This window comes from Podarcis bocagei, assembly GCF_964188305.1.
Source record: "Podarcis bocagei genome assembly, chromosome: 10".
Lineage (NCBI taxonomy): Eukaryota > Metazoa > Chordata > Lepidosauria > Squamata > Lacertidae > Podarcis > Podarcis bocagei.
Genome location: NC_138135.1, coordinates 8,610,395 through 8,631,531, shown reverse-complemented (window position 1 = coordinate 8,631,531; position 21,137 = coordinate 8,610,395). Strand labels below are relative to the sequence as shown.

Here is a 21,137-nt window from a genome sequence, read left to right as displayed (position 1 = left end):
TTTGAATGCTGCATGAATGGCAAGCAACTCCCTGTCCCAGATGGTGTAGTTCTGCTCCGACTTGCTGAGCTTTCTGGAGTAGAACGCTCCCGGTCTCCAGACCCCCTGTGGGTCCCTCTGCAGCAGGACAGCTCCCACTGCTCTATCGGACGTGTCTGTCTCTACCCGCATCGGTCTGCTGGGGTCGATATGCAGCAGTTGCTCTTCCGACGCGAAGAGACGCTTGAGTGCCTGAAAGGACTGCTCTGCCTGCTCCGTCCAGATGAATTTCTTTTTCTTGGAGCTTAGCGTGTCCGTAATAGCCGCCGTCTGCATCGCGAACCCTTTGATAAACTTGCGATAGAAGTTGGCGAAGCCGACAAACCGCTGGACCTCCTTCCGGTTGCGCGGGCTCTTCCAATCCAACACCGCTCGCACCTTGGCGCTGTCCATGGCTAGCCCCTTGTCCGACAACTTGTAACCCAAGAAATCCACCTCCGTCGTGTCGAACTGGCACTTCTCCAGTTTGGCGTACAGTCTATGCTGCTGCAACCTCTCCAGCACCTCCCGAACGTCTTGGTCATGCGCTTGCTGCGACTCGGAGAATATCATGATGTCATCCAGAAAGCAGACGCACTTCTTGTAGAGGAGTCCCGCCAACACATGATGCATGAAAGCTTGAAAACAGTGAGAACCGTTTTGCAATCCAAACGGCATCACTCTGTACTCGTAGGTGCCCAGAGGCGTGAACATGGCTGTCTTCCACTCATCGCCCTCCCTCATGCGGATGAGATTGTACGCCCCTCGCAGGTCCAACTTGGTAAACACGCGTCCCTTGCGCACCGTCGCCAGTAGGTCGTCAATCCTGGGCATGGGGAAATCAGAGGGCTTGGTCATCTTGTTCAAGAGGTGAAAATCCACCACCAGCCTCTTTTGGGGCGTGTCCTTCTTCTTCACAAAGAAAACAGGACTGCCCCCTACTGCCCTGGACTCCCGGATGAAACCGCGCTCCAAATTGTGATCTATGAACTGTTTGAGTTCCTGTAGTTCATCCTCAGACATGGAATACAGCCTCCCCTTCGGTAGCGTCGCCCCTGGTAGGAGGTCAATCTTGCAGTCATATTGCCTGTGCGGTGGTAACTTGTCTGCCTCCTTCTCGCAGAAGACCTCCAGAAAGTCTGCGTATTTGTGGGGGACTGCTTGCAACGTTCCCAACTGCAGTTGTGATTCCTCCTCCTCTCCCTCCTGTCCGGGCAGGATGCAGTGTTCTGCGCAGTAAGAGGAGCCGAAGATCAGCTGTCGCTGGTACCAAGCCAGTGTCGGACTGTGCCTGTCCAGCCAACTCATGCCCAACACAATGGGTGTGTCCGACAGTCGTGTGACGTTAAAACTGATGACTTCCCTGTGGTTGCCAAGGCGCATCACCACTGGCGGCGTTTGCTTCACCACCTGCCCCCCCAGCAACTCTCTGCCATCCACTGTGACGACTTGCAGGGGCAGAGTGGCCGGCAATAGCTGTATAGCGTGCTGCTCCACAAAATCCTGTGCTATAAAGTCTGCGTTGCTTCCAGAATCCACAGAAAGCGGGACTTCGATAGTGACGCCATCGGGCAGCTGGAGAGATGCTGTGAGTTGCACTACTGGTTTGGGTGGGAGGGGGTCTGTGGGTTGCAAGATCGCTGGGGACTGCTTCAGTGATGCGTCTGGCTGGGCCCCAGTGCCTCTGTCTCCAGCCAGACATCGTCGTTTCCCTGCTGGTGTTCGCTGTGTTGCGTGGCCGCTTTCACCGTTGCGGAGGCTGCAGTGTGCTTGGAGCTCCTCTGGGGACACTCTTTCGCCAAGTGTTGAGAGCTGTCGCATATATAACACTTCCTGGTCCCTCTAGGAGGTTTAGTCTTGACTGCCGCCGGTGCAGGGGCTCTGGTAGCTGACTGAGCCCTGGCTCCTCCCACCTCCATAGGTTCCACTCCCCCTCCTGGCGGAGGTGTAGATTGCGCACGCGTAGCGTCCCTGGGAACGAAAGAGAAACTTCTCGCTGCTTCGCGCCCTCCACGTCCTTCGTCTCTGCACCACGGACGTTCTTCCAGCCTCACCCCCACAGTCAGCGCCCTTTGGACCACCTCCTGCGTGCTCCGGGGCCTCTCCCCCCTCGCAATTTCGTCTTTAACAGCACTGCTTAATCCCTCCCAGAAGAGGTCTCTGACTGGGGGCGAATCCCGGTCCCATTCCAAGGCACTGACCAGCGCAAAAAAGCGGGCGTGATACTGGCGTACGCTCGCCCTCCCTTGTTTCAGTCCATGAATCTCCCGTCGGGCAAGATCCACGTCAATGGTAGATAAAAAGCACGCATCCATCGCTTTGATAAAGGCATCTGCATTCTGAAGCGCCGGATCTTTATCCCTCCACAAATTGCGTAGCCACGCTTTAGCATCCCCATGCAAATGGGATAGTATAAACCCCACTTTCTCTTCCTCATCCCTAAAGTCTTTCACCAGCAGTTGCAGTGCGCACATTACGTCTGCTCGAAAATTGGGGTACTGTTGTAAATTCCCATCGAAGTGAGCCACAAGCCCTCCTGCTCTCCGTGCCAACCCAACCCCCTCCGGTCTGGGTCCTGGCTGCCCATGCTTAACCAATGCTTCAAACCTGGCGTGGAGATCTCTGTAGGCGGCTGCCGCATCCTCCTCCCTTTTCTTGGATGCCTGTACCTCCGCGTTCAATTGGGTCACTGCCTGTTGCAGCGCTGAAATTTTCTCTGCTTCCGTCATCTCTGCCAACCGTTGTGAGCTCGCTCCCAAACACCAATTTCCTCCTCTCGCTGCTTCTGCCTCCGCTGCGAGGTATCAGGTGTCCGAAGCTTAAAAGAGACGGGTCTTACTGTCAGGGCTGCCACTCAGTCCCAGCTCACATAGGACCACGTTAGCCAGCGTTCAGGTTAAAAGAGTCTTTATTGGATTACAGCTTCCATTTCCAAACTGCAATATGCAGCCCTACTTCTTCTAGGTCAGACCGGCGAAGACCCGTCTGAGTCTCCGCCTCTAGCACACCAGCTTAATACCCTAGCCTTGCTCCACCTCCTGCGCCTTTCCCTCCGTCTCTGGGTCCTTCTGCCCCCCGGGGTCTCCTTTTTCCTACTCTCTTCTGACGCGGACCCCCCTGACCCTTCCGCCTCCTTGCGGCGGGCTTTGGGACCTGGTTCACTCTCTGGGCTGCTTACTGCGCCAGCTTCCGCTACATTTGAACTTGGCGCGCGCGCCCAACTCTCAACCTTCCTCTTGATCGTTTCGTCGCTCCCCGAGGTGGGCGTGACTACTCCTGACTCATGCCCTCCCTCCTTCTGAAAGCCTCCGGAACCCGATATCTGGTCCCCTTTCTCCCCGCTGTTCCCGTCTGGGTACGTGGGTCCCGATCTCCAACTGCTGCTCTCTGATTCCTCTCTGGACCCTTCTTCCTGGGGTGTCCCCCTGCTTTCCCCCCTTGCTCTGACTGCTGGCGCTCCCTTCTGGGAATCCTCAGACTCACTGGATAAGCTCGGCGATCTCGGTTCGTCATCCCCACTCATCTTTCCTTCGTATTCCTCCCCCTCGCTCTCTGTCTCCTCCCTTCTCTGCGTCTCTGCTTCTGAACCCCTGACACATGTACTTTGATTTTTTTTGTATTTTTTTAGCCTTTTCCATTATTAAGGGTTTTTCTTTTGTAATTTTGGTTGTTTATATTTATCTGTATTTGTTTAAGGCAAAATAAAAATTTTAACAATAATAATAATAATCTGACTGGATTTCCGCAGCCACTCTAGGCGGCTTGCAGTGCATAAAAATTGCAAAACATTAGACATTAAAAAAAATTCCCACACAGGGAAGCGATTGATGGTGACAATGGTGGTGATTATTGATTGGATTTCTTATCTGCCCCTCCCCGTAAAGTTCCCAGCATGGATTATAGCTATATAAAAACGCAACATTGAAATTAGTTAAAGCAATTTGCAATGATAAAAATAGGTTGGATCCTAAATATGCACACCCACACACACACACCTGGTGTCAAGGTCAGAGTAAATAATAATAATAATAATAATATATATTTTTTATACCCCGCCCTTCCCGGTTCAAAAACTGGGCTCAGGGCGGCTAACAACAAATTTAAAACACTTTAAAACACTTAATTATAAAAGCAGCATAAAATACAGTATAAAAATATGAATAATAATAAAAATCAGAAATCAGTTAGATAATCCCCAGGGCTAGCAGGCTGAATTGGTCCTACTTGGGCCAGCGAGGAGGCCAGGGGAGAAGTGGTATGTCTTCTGCATATGACAAATCTATACAATTAAGGTGCCAGACATACCTCTATAGGAAATCCACATCTTAGGGGCTGTCACAGAGAAGGCCCTCTCCTGAGCCACCGCTCTTGGGTGGTGGAACGACCAGGAGGGCTTCCTCTGCCAATCATAGCACCCATTAGAGTCTGTAGGGATACAGATATTTGGGGCCTAAGTCTTGTCCTCTCTTCCTCCCTCTCATTTCCCTTTCAAACAGGCAAAAACTTCCACCTGGCAAATAGATTGGCAGACACCGAAGCTGATTACCTGGCAGATGCCCAAGAGACAGAGAAAAGGTCTCTGCTGCCTGAAGGTCTGGCAGAGCAAGGCTTATTTGGAGAAGTACAGAACAGGACCAACACAGGTGTGCTGCTGAGAGAATCTGTGCCACCTCTGGCAGGTAAATCTTTTTCTTCCCTAAGATGCTTGTTTGGCAACGTGGAAGACATTTTTTCTGGCACTCAGTGGCAGGCATGAAATGCACTCCCAAAAGCAGCCATGTGGGGTGGGCAGGGAAATCCCAATTCTGCCCAGGGAGCTTTAACTCCACTTAAAGCTGGCCACAGTGGAAGATGCTGGAATCATATTTCACTGTGCCTGTGAGGTGTAAGTCCAACTGATGGCTTGATTGAGAGATGGATGGATGAAGGGATGGATAGATAAATAATGGGTGGTTCGTGCCTTTTGGATAATGGTAAGGCGGAAGATCACTCCAGATCAGATGGTGACAGCAGTCACGAAATTAAAAGACACCTGCTTCTTGGGAGAAAAGTGATGACAAACCTAGACAGCATCTTAAAAAGCAGAGACATCATCTTGGCAACAAAGGTCCGTATAGTTAAAGCTATGGTTTTCCCAGTAGTGATGTATGGAAGTGAGAGCTGGACCATAAAGAAGGCTGATCACCGAAGAATGGATGCTTTTGAATTATGGTGCTGGAGGAGACTCTTGAGAGTCCCATGGACTGCAAGAAGATCAAACCTCTCCATTCTGAAGGAAATCAGCTCTGAGTGCTCACTGGAAGGACAGATCCTGAAGCTGAGTCTCCAAGACTTTGGCCACCTCATGAGAAGAGAAGACTCCCTGGAAAAGACCCTGATGTTGGGAAAGATGAAGGGCCCAAGGAGAAGGGGACGACAGAGGACAAGATGGTTGGATAGTGTTCTCGAAGCTACAAACATGAGTCTGACTAAACTGCGGGAGGCAGTGGAAGACAGGAGGGCCTGGCGTGCTCTGGTCCATGGGGTCACGAAGAGTTGGACACGACTAAGCGACTAAACAACAACAAAAGGCAAAAGACAGGTATTAGTATCAGGTGGCACCAACAATGACAGACAGAGCCACCTTGTGACAGGTTTTAGGAAAGATGGTTGGTTGATTGATTGATTGATTGATTGATTGATTTCTATGCTGCTTAATATAGGATTGCAATTTTTCAAAAAGTGAAAATTTGGACTTCGGGGGGCAAAATGATTGAGTGTTTTTTGTTTGTTTGCTTTGTATTGCCAAGGCTTGATGGGCTTTCTTTGCAAAATCTCAAAAAAAAAAATTAAAAAGTTTTTGAGCTATGAATTCGCCAAAATCTACACATTGGCTGTCATACATCTGAATTTCCCCATACATTTCATTTACCTCCCTGCTGCAGTGGTACCTGTTTATCTAATTGCACTTTGACGTGCTTTTGAACTGCTAGGTTGGCAGGAGCTGGGACAGAGCAATGGGAGCTCACCCCGTCGTGGGGATTCGAACTGCTGACCTTCTGATCAGCAAGCCCAAGCACCTCAGTGGTTTAGACCACAGTGCCACCAGCGTCCCTCTAAAGAGAAGGGCCTGTGGCTGAGTGGTTGGGCTTCTGCCTGGCTTGCAGCAGGTCCCGGGTAGGGCTAGGAAAAGACTCGCTGCCTAACCCAGGATTTAAGGGCAGCAAAGGAAACTGGATAGATTTGTGTGAGGGGGTCCAGCCTGCCCAAAGACGGTAGTGTTGGAGAAGCAAATGTCACTGGCAGAGGCAACATTGGAAATTGGGACTCAGTAGAAGAAGGGAGAGGGCCACGGATGGCGCTGTGGGTTAAACCACAGAGCCTAGGGCTTGCTGACCAGAAGGTCGGCGGTTCGAATCCCTGCGACGGGGTGAGCTCCCGTTGCTTGGTCCCTGCTCCTGCCAACCTAGCAGTTCGAAAGCACATCAAAGTCCAAGTAGATAAATAGGTACCACTGCAGCAGGGAAGTAAATGAAATGTCTGGGGAAATTCAGATGTATGACAGCTGCTCTGGTTCGCCAGAAGCGGCTTAGTCATGCTGGCCACATGACCCGGAAGCTGTACGCCGGCTCCCTCGGCCAGTAAAGCGAGATGAGCACCGCAACCCCAGAGTCGGCCACGACTCGACCTAATGGTCAGGGGTCCCTTTACCTTTATCTAGAAGAAGGGAGAGCCCTTTGATGTCCTATACTTCCTCATTGCGTTGGCACAAGTTGTAAGCTAGATTGGTTACTACGGTAATTGTCCTTTTTATTGAGCTTCCTGCTCCTTTTCTTAAAAGCAGTACTTCAGGCACAGGAAACCTGGGGTGTTTTAATTCAGGTTTAGTAGCGGGAGAGAGAAAGCGAGCGCAGGAAACGCAACAGGCGCTAAGGAAAATGAAATTAAGGTTAACACACGCCTCCCTGCCTGCGCCTAACTGCCCCAAGTCCTCCACATCCCTGTTGTTGACCCTCCAAGGTTTTCGTGATTAGAAGCTGCCTTGACCCAGACCCACATACCACCTGGGTGCGCAGAATTCAAAGCATCGCTTCCCTTCCTATGGCGAAGGAATGCAGCCTCCTTTTGCAGAGTGAAAAGGGGGCAAGCTAAGCCTGTTGCCCTGATGGAAGTGGCAATAATTCAGCTCCCAATTCCAGGAGGTTTGGATGCCCAGGGATCCTGGCACATGATATTCAGACTGAGAGAAGAGATGATGTTCCAGAGCACAGGTGTGCCATGCAACAAAATTATACAGCATCATCTCCTGGTGTCGTGTTTTCATTTTGCTTGTGTTTCCCACATGTCATGGATGCAAAAATAGTGCATTAGTAGTGGGTTTATACTGGACCGTCTGCACACGTCCCCTATGTTACAGCATTAGGGACGCAGGTGGCGCTGTGGTCTAAACCACTGAGCCTCTTGAGCTTGCTGATCAGAAGGTCGGCGGTTCGATTCCCCGCGACGGTGTGAGCTCCCGTTGCTCTGTCCCAGATCCTGCCAACCTAGCAGTTCAAAAACACACCAGTGCAAGTAGATAAATAGGTACCGGTGTAGCGGGAAGGTAAATGTCGTTTCCGTGCGCTCTGGCACTCGTCACTGTCCTCCGTGCGCCAGTAGTGGTTTAGAAATTCTGGCCACATGACCCGGAAAACTTTCTGTGGACAAATGCCGTCTCCCTCGGCCTGAAAGCGAGATGAGCGCCGCAACCCCATAGTTGCCTTTGACTGGACTTAACTGTCCAGAGGTCCTTTACCTTTACGTTACAGCATTGCTTTCATCTGGAAGGGCAATCTTGCACTGCAGCACAACCCAAAGCAGGACAAAAATAGGTAAACCAGAATGTTTTCATTAAAAAAAAGTTACATGCTTTCAGCTGGAAGTTGCAGGGCATGCATCAACTGGAAAGAAAACAATATATCTATCAGGATTAGGTGTGACCATCCCAATAACATCATGAGTGCACATATCATTAAAGGTAAAGGGACCCCTGACCATTAGGTCCAGTTGTGGCCGACTCTGTGGTTGCGGTGCTCATCTCGCTTTACTGGCCGAGGGAGCCGGTGTACAGCTTCTGGGTCATGTGGCCAGCATGACTAAGCCGCTTCTGGCGAACCAGAGCAGCGCACGGAAACACCGTTTACCTTCCCGCCGGAGTGGTACCTATTTATCTACTTGCACTTTGACGTGCTTTCGAACTGCTAGGTTGGCAGGAGCAGGGACCGAGTAACGGGAGCTCACCCCGTCGCAGGGATTTGAACCGCCAACCTTCTGATCGGCAAGCCCAAGAGGCTCTCTGGTTTAACCCACAGCGCGCATATCATTAAGAATGCAAAATGAAGAGGGCGTCTGCGTGTTCATGCGATGGAACACTTTCCCATCAAGGAATTCCCCCGCATATAGAGAACTAGCTTGTCAGGGGCAAGGGTACTAGCTGCCTGACCTGCTAGATTTATACATACGGGGCATTTTTACCATGTAAGAGCTTGCAGTCCAGACCGGAGATAGTTTCGCCACCTCCATGAGAATTAAGCCCATTGTTGTATTGCTAACTCTCAAGTCTTCCATTGATCTGGACTTTCAAATCGTCTCTGCTACTTGCCATTGGCAACAGGTTCAAGAAGGGGATAATGTGGAATCTGATCAAGTGGGGGGAACCTACCTAATTCACACATTCCGGAAAAGTACGTAAAACAAAATGCCACCATCCGCTGAAATTTGCACTTCTCTGAATTTTGCGAGGCCGTTTTTCTCCCATATTTATGAAAACGTGCAGATGTGTGCGTTAGAAGGCATAGATCCAAGAATGTGACTTACCAAAAGATGCATTCTGCTATGGGGAAATTGCTTTGCAAAAAACGTGTGAACAAATTTTTGCAAGGACTAAAAAAAAAGTAATGTGGAAATATGGAGATTTGACCTTAAGATAGGAAAACAGAGAAATGGAAATTGACCAATTCCCCCATTCCTTACTCAAGCCAGATTCCTTCTCTCCATCCTAACAAGGACAGTTTTTGAGCCCTGGGGGCTTGAAGGGGGTGGAGTGTTGTAGGCCTACATGCGATTGACCCTCAGCTCAGCATCCCATTAGTGGCCGGCAGCCGGGCTTATAAATAGCTCTTCCCCAGCGATGAGCGCAGATAGCAAATCTGAATGCTAACAGGATTCTGCCGTTGGGACAGATCCATTCTCTCCTGTTTAGTTTTGGACCCTCTCAGACATACAGATTCCCCCCCCCCAGCTCCCTGACATTCACCCCCCCGGCCTCCCCCAACACGGCCACCGATTCCCCTCTGACTAACACCCAACCTTTTCGCCTAAGCTGTTAAAAGCCATTAAGTCTCCTTTTTATTGCTCCTGATGCTTCGGCCGCCCGGCGATTGTTTCCGTGACATTTTTATCAAGAGCTCCTCGTACGGCGGGGAGAGGGAGGGGGATGCGGGCCATGCCGAGCCCGTAGCGATCAATATTTAAATCTCTCAGCAAATTTATTTGCATGCCCTCATTAACCAGCGGATTTCCATTTGCCTCTGCGGCTCCAGGGGATCAGGAGATAATGGATCCGTCTCGGCGCTGGCGGTGGCGAGCACGCCAAGCCCATTACGGGGTGAAAAGCAGCGAATTAAATGGCATTTCGGAGAGTCACTTTCACTAGAGGAAGTGTCCCTGGTAATGGAGCACATGTGGGGCGGGGGAGGGGGGGAAGTGGCTTAACCAGCCCCCAAGGGGGGGGGCAAGCCTGTCTCTTTTCAACAGCGAAGGAAATTGGCGAATATGAAGCTGAGCTTTCACCTATGGTTGACATCAGCTCTCTGCAAAGTTCTATCTATCTATCATCTATCTATCTATCTATCATCTATCTATCTATCTATCTATCTATCTATCTATCTATCTATCTATATCTATCTATCTATCTATCTATCTATCTATCTATCTATCTATCTATCTATCATCTATCTATCTATCTATCATCTATCTATCTATCTATCTATCTATCTATCTATCTATCATCTATCTATCTATCTATCATCTATCTATCTATCTATCATCTATCTATCTATCTATCTATCATCTATCTATCTATCTATCATCTATCTATCTATCTATCTATCTATCTATCTATCTATCTATCTCTATCTATCTATCTATCTATCTCTATCTATCTATCTATCTATCTATCTATCTATCTCTATCTATCATCTATCTATCTATCTATCTATCATCTATCTATCTATCATCTATCTATCTATCTATCTATCTATCTATCTATCTATCTATCTATCTCTATCTATCTATCTATCTATCATCTATCTATCTATCTATCTATCTATCATCTATCTATCTATCTATCTATCTATCATCTATCTATCTATCTATCTATCTATCTATCTATCTATCTATCTATCATCTATCTATCTATCTATCTATCATCTATCTATCTATCTATCATCTATCTATCTATCTATCTATCTATCTATCTATCTATCTCTATCTATCATCTATCTATCTATCTATCTATCTATCATCTATCTATCTATCTATCTATCATCTATCTATCTATCTATCTATCTATCTATCTATCTATCTATCTATCATCTATCTATCTATCTATCTATCTATCTATCTATCTCTATCTATCTATCTATCTATCTATCTATCTATCATCTATCTATCTATCTATCTATCATCTATCTATCTATCTATCATCTATCTATCTATCTATCTATCTATCTATCTCTCTCTCTCTCTCTCTCTCTCTCTATCTATCATCTATCTATCTATCTATCTATCTCTATCTATCTATCTATCTATCTATCTATCTATCATCTATCTATCTATCTATCATCTATCTATCTATCTATCTATCTATCTATCTATCTATCTATTTAATACCCTGCCCATCTAGCTGGGTTTCCCCAGCCACTCTGGGCGGCTCCCAACAAATATTTAAAAACACAATAAAACATCAAACATTAAAAACTTCGCTAAACAGGGCTGCCTTCAGATGTCTTCTAAAAGTCAGATACAGTGCCACCTTGGGTTACAGACGCTTCAGGTTACAGACTCCGCTAACCCAGAAATAGCACCTCGGGTTAAGAACTTTGCTTCAGGATGAGAACGGAAATCGTGTTCTGGCAGCGCAGCGGCAGCGAGAGGCCCCATTTGCTAAAGTGGTAACTCAGGTTAAGAACAGTTTCAGGTTAAGAACGGACCTCCAGAACAAATTAAGTTCTTAACCTGGGGTACCACTGTAGTTGTTTATTTCCTTGACTTCTGGTGGGAGGGCGTTCCACAAGGTGGGTGCCACTACTGAGAAGGCCCTCTGCCTGGTTCCCTGTAACTTCACTTCTCGCAATGAGGGAACCGCCAGAAGGCCCTCGGAGCTGGACCTCTGTGTCTGGGCTGAACGATGGGGGTGGAGACACTCCTTCAGGTATACTGGGCCAAGGCCGTTTAGGGCTTTAACGGTCAGCACCAACACTTTGAATTGTGCTCGGAAACGTACAGGGAGCCAGTGTAGGTCTTTCAGGACCGGTGTTATGTGGCCTCAGCGGCCGCTCCCAGTCACCAGTCTAACTGCCGCATTCTGGATTAGTATAAAGCACTCTTGCAATAAACTGCCTGTTGACATGAGAGTGGGATTCCTCTTGACAAAGTAAGAACATCAGAAGATGAATAAGGCCGAAAGCGGTCCACATCCGTTCTAGCATCCTGTTCCCAAAGTGACCAATGAGATGCCGCAATGGGAAGCCCGGAAGCAGGACCAAAACACAACAGCCCTGTCAAAACATAGCCATCACAGCAAGTTGTCACTGATGTTGTTGTTGCTTAATCGTGTCCGACTCTTCGTGACCCCCTGGACCAGAGCACGCCAGGCCCTCCTGTCTTCCACTGCCTCCCGCAGTTTGGTCAAACTCATGCTGGTAGCTTCGAGAACACTGTCCCACCATGTCGTCCTCTGTCGTCCCCTTCTCTTTGTGCCCTCCATCTTTCCCAACATCAGGGTCTTTTCCAGGGAGTCTTCTCTTCTCATGAGGTGGCCAAAGTATTGGAGCCTCAGCTTCACGATTTGTCCTTCCAGTGAGCACTCAGGGCTGATTTCCTTCAGAACGGATAAGTTTGTTCTTCTTGCAGTCCATGGGACTCTCAAGAATCTCCTCCAGCACCAGAATTCAAAATTCTTCGGTTGTCACTTATAGCCTCCGTGAATTCACATAACCCCCTTTACAAGCTGTCCAAGTTGGTGGCTGTCGCTGTATCCCATGGATGCAAATTCCATGCACTCATCAAATTATAGAGTTGGAAGGGACCCCAAGGATCATCTAGTCCAACCCCCTGCAATGCAGGGATCTCAACTGAAGCATGCCTGACAGATGACGTCTCAACCTCTGCTTGGGAGTTAGAAGGATGCGGGTGCCACCAAAGGTTCCAGGGTCAACGTGACCTGGATCCAGACTGTGAACTATTTTGGGGGCTTCACACAGAAGAGGTCCTGGTACGCCCCGTGGATGAACTTAAGGTCCACAAATGACAACATTTTGGAGGTCCCCAGCCTCCAGGAGGTTCGATTGGTCTCAACTAGGGCCAGGGCCTTTTCAGTACTGGCCCCGACTTGGTGGAACGCTCTGTCCCAAGAGACCAGGGCCCTGCGGGACTTGACATCTTTCCGCAGGGCCTGCAAGACAGAGCTGTTCCACCTGGCCTTTGGGTTGGACTCCGTCTGACCCTTATGTTTACCTCCCCTTATGGTTTTGATCTATGGGCTACTTTTAAAATGAGGCTGCATTTTAAATTATATTTTAACCTGTATTCTAAATTGGTTTGTGTGTTTTTTAATTGTAATTTTACTGGTGTTAGCCGCCCTGAGCCCAGCTCTGGCCGGGGAGGGCGGGGTATAAATAAAAATGTGTTATTTATTAATAATTATAGTTTAAAACCATAACTACATGGTCAGAGCGCCAGGCGAGAGGAACTGCCAACAGCCCGAATCATGTGTGACTTCTCGGAAGACCAGACCGCCGAGTTCAAGGAGGCTTTCCAGCTCTTTGACAGAACTGGAGATGGGAAGATCCTGTACAGCCAGTGTGGCAATGTCATGAGAGCCCTGGGCCAGAATCCTACCAATGCTGAAGTCATGGAAGTTCTGGGGAACCCCAAGAGCGAAGAAATGAATGTAAAGACCCTGAGCTTTGAGCAGTTCCTGCCCATGATGCAGACCATTGCCAAGAACAAGGATCAAGGCTGCTTTGAGGAGTATGTGGAGGGGCTGAGGGTCTTCGACAAGGAGGGCAACGGGACGGTCATGGGAGCAGAGATACGCCATGTGCTTGTCACCCTAGGGGAGAAGATGACCGAGGAAGAAGTAGAGATGCTTGTGGCCAGCCATGAAGACAGCAATGGCTGCATTAACTATGAAGAGTTGGTGTGGGTGGTTCTGAGTGGCTGAAGATCACCTCTAGCTCCTCCCGAGAACCTCTTCCAGTTTATCCTTAAAATGTTTGTGCCTTTTTATCTGTGTCTGAAACTACTTTTGGTTCCCTCTTTCTCCAACCTCTTGGTTTAGTCCTTGAGGCGAGGGCTAAGGAAAGGAAGAAAACGACATTTGTCTGAAGGGGGTGTTCCTGAAGGGCAGGGAAGCAAACTGCTGGCTTGTCTTGCATCACTTTATTTCCAGAAGTGTTCAGCTTATTTCCTCTTGGTTGCTTTAATAAACTGTTCCCAAAAATGTCTTTAAAAAAAACAAAAAAAACCCCATAACTACATGTGAGGTGGGCAGGGAGGCACCTGCATGCAGCCTGCAGACCTCTCTTCCCCTCCTTGCCACCATTCTTCTTAAAAACCTCCAAGGAGGGAGAGTCCACCACCTCCTGAGGGCTAATCCGTTCCACTGTTGAACGGCTTGCTACCAGAAATTTCCTCCTGAAGTTTAGTCGGAATCTCCTGCCTTGTAACTTGAAGCCATTGGTTTCGAGTCCTACCCCCCAAAGCAGGAGAAATCTCTTCAAATATCTCAGGGGGCTGTCACATAGTACAGTAGCCTCAAGCGCAAAATTCAGAAAAGTGCAAATTTCAAAGGATGGTTGTTGTGTCTTTCGGTTGTTGTGTTGTTTTGGACAGCGAAAAATAGGGTGGTTTTTCTTTGCATTTGACCTGAATCAAAGTTCTTCTCCACGTCCTTAGCTGTAAAAGGTAAAAGACCCTGGGCGGTTAAGTCCAGTCAAAGGTGACTATGGGGTTGCGGTGCTCATATCGCTTTCAGGCCAAGGGAACCGGCGTTTGTCCACAGACAGCTTTCCGGGTCATGTGGTCAGCATGACTAAACCGCTTCTGGTGCAATAGAACACCGTGACGGAAGCCAGAGCGCACGGAAATGCTGTTTACCTTCCCACCAGAGCGGTACCTATTTATCTACTTGCACCGGTGTGCTTTCGAACTGCTAGGTTGGCAGGAGCTGGGACAGAGCAACAAGAGCTCACCCCGTCGTGCGGATTCAAATCCCCAACCTTCTGATCGGCAAGCCCAAGAGGCTCAGTGGTTTAGACCACAGCGCCACCCACATCCGCCCTTAGCTGTGACCTAACTGAAATGCATTCCAATTTCTCCACTCTCTTACCCCATCTCTCTGCCCCCCTTCCTTCCTCTGTGGTTTCTCATGCGCTGAATTTTAGATTGTTACCTCCTTGGGCCAGGGACCTATACAGTCATATCTCATTTTACGTTTGCTTCATGTTACGTTTTTTCAGGTTGCGTCCCGCCGCAACCCGGAAGTACCAGAAAGGGTTACTTCCGGGTTTCGCCGCTCACGCAAGGGCAGACACGCAAAATGATGTCATGCGCATGCGCAGAAGCAGCGACCCGCAACCGCGTGTGCACAGATGCACTGCTGCAGGTTGCATACCTTTCATGTTTCGAATGGGCCTCCGGAACGGATCCCATTCTCAACCAGAGGTACCACTGTATTTATAGTGCACCAAGCATATTAATGGCACCGGTAGTACCTGGGGTTTTAAAATTGGATTTTCATTCAGCATGTTGAGTGTCTCTCTCTCTTCTCTCCACCCAAAGTTGCTTGAAGTGATGATGACGTCTCACCCACTCACAAGCTGTTTGTGGTTCTTTGCAGATCCCTGTGACCTACCAATGGATGAAGGCTCCTGTCTACGGTACACAGTCCTCTGGTATTACCACCAGGCAGCCAACAACTGCCGGCCCTTTATATTTGGAGGTTGCGGAGGGAACGCCAATCAGTTTCCATCCAAGCAGAAATGCGAGCTGTGGTGCAAGAAGACTACAGGTGAGGTGGTTTTGTGTGCATTTGTCCTCTGCCCCTCACCCAGCCCCCTGCATGGGGGCATGAGCATACCCGACCCCGGCGGCATGGAACCCCCATCATGGAATCATGGAATTATACAGTTGGAAGGGAACTTGTTGGCATAGGCTGGTATACAAATTTAAACGGCCTCGGCCCGGTATACCTGAAGGAGCATCTCCACCCCCATCGCTCAGCCCGGACAATAAGGTCTGGCTCCGAGGGCCTTCTGGCAGTTCCCTCACCGCAAGAAGTGAGGTTCCAGGGAACCAGGCAGAGGACCTTCTCGGTGGTGGCACCCATCCTGTGGAACACCCTCCCATCAGATGTCAAGGAAATAAACAACTATCTAACTTTGGAAACACAACTGAAGGTTTAGGGAAGTTTTTAATGTTTGACCTTTTACCGTGTTTTTAATATTCTGCTGGGAGCTGCCCAGAGTGGCTGGGGAAACTCAGCCAGATGGGTGGAGTATAAATTATTATTATTAATAATAATAATAATTTTTTATCTTCAATGCAAAATTACAACAAAAATTACAAACATTGAATCCAAAATAAAACAGTACAAACAAGGGGGGGGTACAAAAGAGAAAAAAGAACACAAAAAACGAAAACACACAACTTAGAAAGAGTAAAAATTTCGAGGTCTTAGAACAAAGGACGGAAGTCAATACAGTGGTACCTCGGGTTAAGGACTTAATTCATCCCGGAGGTCCGTTCTTAACCTGAAACTGTTCTTAACCTAAAGCACCACTTTAGCTAATGGGGCCTCCCGTTGCCGCCGCACAATTTCTGTTCTCATCCTGAAGCAAAGTTCTTAACCCGAGGTACTATTTCTGGGCTAGCGGAGTCTGTAACCTGAAGCGTCTGTAACCCGAGGTACCACTGTATGTGTATATATATATATGTAATGATTAGATTAGAATGATAATATGGTTTTATTTGTAGATGTGTGGGGTTTTTTGAATATTTATTCTTATTATTACTCCCCAAACATAGAAAGCTGTGCTGAGATGGATGGAGCAGTGCTCTAACTCAGCCTAAGGCAGCTTCCTTCGTTCTTTTTGGGGGAGGGCTGTAGCTCCTTGCATGCCCCACGTCTGATCCCCTGTATCTCCAGGTAGGACTGGGAGAAAAGCCCTTCGTGAATTCCCCGAGATCCGCTGCCAGCCAGGGTAGACTATAACCCTGACCATGTTCTGACTCAGTGTGAAACAGCTGTCTGTGTCCCAGCCCCAAAGATGGTTCTTCAGACCCTGCCAGGCTGCCAGTGCCTCCTAGAAAATATTTCAGATTAAGGGCTGGTGCAGGTACCATATTTTCTCCCGCCTCCACTTCCCCCGTTCCTTGCCAGCCGGTATGTGGCTGTGCGTAAAAACACCTATGCAGAAATTGGATTCAGCTGGCAGTGAAGCATTCCGTTGCTGGCTGATCCTAAACCCCTTTAGCTACTGTTCTGATGAGCTAACCGTCCTCTTTCCAGCTGAGCTGCTGCACCAGCTACGCGGATGCCAGACTGACGCTCTCCACAGTCAGTTTCCTCCCTTCCCACCCACGCCCTTAAAGCTAGCAAGAGGAAAATAACATGCAAGAGAAAGGGGAGCTGAGCAAAAGTTCTGAGCAGCTGGGAACTTTTGCAGCGCGCAGTTGCACGCTCCCCTCCCTCACCGAGAAACCTCGTGGAACTCGTTGAAGTGTGCATATAAATAGGTAAAGGTAAAGGGACCCCTGACCATTAGGTCCAGTCGTGACCGACTCTGGGGTTGCAGCGCTCATCTCGCTTTACTGGCCAAGGGAGCCGGCGTATAGCGTCCGGGTCATGTGGCCATCATGACTAAGCCACTTCTGGCGAACCAGAGCAGCACACGGAAACGCCATTTACCTTCCCGCCGGAGCGGTCCCTATTTATCTACTTGCACTGGCGTGCTTTCAAACTGCTAGGTTGGCAGGAGCAGGGACAGAGCAGGAGCAGGGATCGAGCCACGGGAGCTCACCCCGTCGCAGGGATTCGAACCGCTGACCTTCTGATCACTGGTTTAACCCACAGCGCCACCTGTGTCCGGTGTGCATATACAGTGGTACCTCGGGTTACAGACGCTTCAGATTACATACGCTTCAGGTTACAGATTCCGCTAACCCAAAAATAGTACCTCGGGTTAAGAATTTTGCTTCAGGATGAAAACAGAAATCGTGCGCCGGTGACGCGGCAGCAGCAGGAGGCCCCATTAGCTAAAGTGGTGCTTCTGGTTAAGAACAGTTTCAGGTTAACAACGGACCTCCAGAACGAATTAAGTGCGTAACCAGAAGTACCACTGTAAATATATCGCTCCAAATCCTGACAGGTCCTCTCATTCCCCTCTGTTTTTCACTCTGGGCAAAATCTGGCGAACGGGGCAACACTTGTGGGGATTTAGGCTGCCTCCTAAATGTTGTCACCCCAATACAAAAGAAGAAAGACCCCCTGAGAGCAGATTGTGGGTCTGCCTAATCCAGGGGTCAGCAAACTTATTCAGCAGGGGGCCGGTCCACTGTCCCTTTTTTGGGGGGGGGGATGAACGAATTCCTATGCCCCACAAATAACCCAGAGATGCATTTTAAATAAAAGGACACGTTCAACTCATGTAAAAACACGCTAATTCCCAGACCGTCCATGGGCCGGATTTAGAAGGCGATTGGAACGGATCCAGCCCCCGGGGCCTTAGTTTGCCTACTCATGGCCTAATCCGAAACAGAAAACCTGCAGTTTTCCTGGTATCATTGGATTCCAGCTCCTTTCAGCCCTGGCCATTGAATTTCCCAAGTTACAACTTCTTAGCCCCCCTCATTTTTGGAGTTTGAAAGTTGAAGAGTTCAATATGCAATAGAGGTTAGTTTCCAGCTGTAACCTCCTGTTGGGATCCTGTAGCTTTTCATGCTGCCCACATTCCAGGGTATGATTCTTGTCTCGCCGTACCACCTGTCCACAGACAGCTTTCCAAGTCATGTGGCCAGCAGGACTAAACCGCTACTGGCACACAGAGCATAGTGGCGAGTGCCAGAGCTCACAGAAACACTGTTTACCTTCCTGCCACAGTGGTACCTATTTATCCACTTGCACTGGCGTGCTTTCGAACTGCTAGGTTGGCAGGAGCTGGGACAGAGCAACGGGAGCTCACCCCGTTGCGGAGATTCGAACCGCGGACCTTCTGATCGGCAAGTCCTAGGCTCAGTGGTTTAGACCACAGTGCCACCCACGTCCCACACACCTCCCTTCTTCTACTGAGTCCCAATTTCCTATGTTACTTCTGCCAGTGAAATTTGCTTCTCCATCTTTGGGCAGCCTGGACCCCCTCGGTACCTCACACGAATCTATCCAGTTTCCTTTGCTGCCTTTAATTCCTGGGTAAGGCAGGGAGTCTTCCTAGGGAGCTGCTACAAGCAAGGCAGAAGCCCAACCGGGTGGCGCTGTGGTTTCAACCAATGAGCCTCTTGGGCTTGCCGATCAGGACTTCTAAAATGAGGCAGCGTGCCTTGTTCCATCAGAGGTGGCTTGGGGACCCAGCCTGTTTGTTGCAACCTGATGTTATGGTCCTGGACCAGGAATCCTCAGATGTAGGTCAAGGACAAGGACACCCGGACAGTTAAGTCCAGTCAAAGGTGACTATGGGGTTGCAACACTCATATTGCTTTCAGGACGAGAAAGCCGGCGTTTGTCCACAGACAGATTTCCGGGTCATGTGGCCAGCAGGACTAAACCACTTCTGGCGCAACGGAACACCATGATGGAAACCAGAGCACATGGAAATGCTGTTTACCTTCTCACCACAGTGGTACCTATTTATCTACTTGCACTGGCATGCTTTCAAACTGCTAGGTAGGCAGGAGCTGGGACAGAGCAATGGGAGCTCACCCCGTTGCGGGGATTCGAACCGCCAACCTTCTGATCAGCAAGCCCAAGAGGCTCAGTGGTTTAGACCACAGCACTGTGGTGACGTTTAGGGAGGCAGGAGAGGATATATTATTTTATGATATCCATCCTAACTTGCGTCAACAAGTTCTATAACTTAGCAGAGTTGTTAAACAACCCTCCTTTTAAATTACACAGCGGTTAGCTAGTTGCAGGCTCATCTGAGCCTCACTATTTAGGATTCCTGGTTTCCCTTTTTATATCCCTCCTAAAAGAATAGACACGACCATCTGATTAAAGTTAACATAAAACTAGTTTACTTACAACCATCCAGTTCACAATAAGATCCCTGAAGGAAGACTTAATTTACAGAACAACATATAACTATTTGAACTATCCGTAAGGGAAATATTCTCTAATGACTGTGACTCAGCAGTCACTTCTTCTAACTCTTAGGAACGCAAAATGAAGTACAGTGGTACCTCGGGTTAAATACTTAATTCGTTCCGGAGGTCCGTTCTTAACCTGAAACTGTTCTTAACCTGAAGCACCACTTTAGCTAATGGAGCCTCCTGCTGCTGCCGCGCCGCCAGAGCACGATTTCTGTTCTCATCCTGAAGCAAAGTTCTTAACCCGAGGTACCATTTCTGGGTTAGCGGAGTCTGTAACCTGAAGCGTATGTAACCCGAGGTACCACTGTACAAGAAGAGCAGAACACGGAGGCCGTGTGCTCCTCTGTCCAAAAACAGGCCACACCCACATTAAGTCACATGCAAAGGAAGTCTGTCCAAGCTCAGAAGGAACTAGCAAGTTTTCTCCTGAGTGGTACAAAGCATTCCCCACCATGTGCATTGTAGGAATGTTGTATTTGGCTGCAATACGTTTTTACATCCCGCAAGCGCCACCCGCATCCCTTAGCACCCCCAAAATTATATTGTCAGTCCCGAATGCATTGCAGATATCACTGTAGGTGGGGACTGAGTTGTTCCGTAAGGATTTTGTGATGCTTCTTATCCCTAGATGTTCAAACAATGAAAGACCTCTCTTCTAGCTGGTTTAAGATATGCTCTTGTTTTCTTTTGTTTCCCTTCCCTTCTGGAAATCTGCCACAGGACGATGACCGGTTGATGGGAACGAGGAAGCAGCACCAACCAGGACTGTACATTTGGGATAGTTGGACAAAGGCCGGATTTTGGGTTTTTTTGCCACTTACCTGTTCTGTGAACAAGGGAGATACCACTTGGGGGAGAAATAAATCCATTGGGAAAGGAGTTTCCGTTTCTTTGCTTGGAAGATGGTAACGTTGTTGTAAACAAAAATTGCCCCTTTCCCTTATTTGGTATCCAAGAGCCCATATAGAGTCCTTACATGGGTTCCCTATTGGTAGGAGAGAATAGCAGAGGCCAACCAGAGAATATTGAGAATATTGAGAAGCAAAGCAGATAGTAAGCTTGATCTTTATTGATCTGTTGCAACAGGGTGCTCCCCTCACACGCAGGAGAGAGGAGGGACCTAGAAAAATGGCGTGCAAGGCCTTATAAAGACTTTTGAAATTGCCACCCTGTAGATCAAGACCACCCCCAGAAACATCATACATACATCACAGAAGGGGTGTAACCTAAGACCACCCCCCAGATACACCACACCTACATCACAGAAAAGGCGGTCTAAAACAGAAATTTGAATATTGTTTTTCTCCTGTTGTTGTTTATCTCCTGTCTGGCAGGTTACTTGATTGGATACCCTGGGGAGCCTGGTCAGTCTTTTGTAGTGATAAATACTTAGTTCCTGGGCCAGGTCACAGGCTCACACCCTATTCAAACACAGACATACCCTTAAGACAGGATTTGTGAAGGAAAAGACAATGGGGAGGCTTTTCCATTTTCCTTTGACCTTGCAGAGA

General features: G+C 48.5%; 1 protein-coding gene and 1 pseudogene across 2 annotated transcripts in view; both read left to right on the top strand.

Annotated features, from left to right (window-relative positions):
- The window catches only part of LOC308596891 (uncharacterized protein), a 233,865-nt gene extending 213,360 nt beyond the window's left edge, over window positions 1-20,505 (top strand). Inside the window, exons 86-88 of the mRNA XM_081212195.1 lie at window positions 4,515-4,697; window positions 15,161-15,331; window positions 20,347-20,505. Of these exons, the coding sequence (XP_081068321.1) occupies window positions 4,515-4,697; window positions 15,161-15,331; window positions 20,347-20,354 (362 nt within the window). The 3' untranslated portion in view covers window positions 20,355-20,505. The remainder of the gene's footprint in view (window positions 1-4,514; window positions 4,698-15,160; window positions 15,332-20,346) is intronic.
- Window positions 12,989-13,764, top strand: LOC308596226 (myosin light polypeptide 6 pseudogene; annotated as a pseudogene). The gene has a single exon. The product of its transcript is annotated as a myosin light polypeptide 6 pseudogene (transcript).
- Window positions 20,506-21,137: the final 632 nt, after the last annotated feature.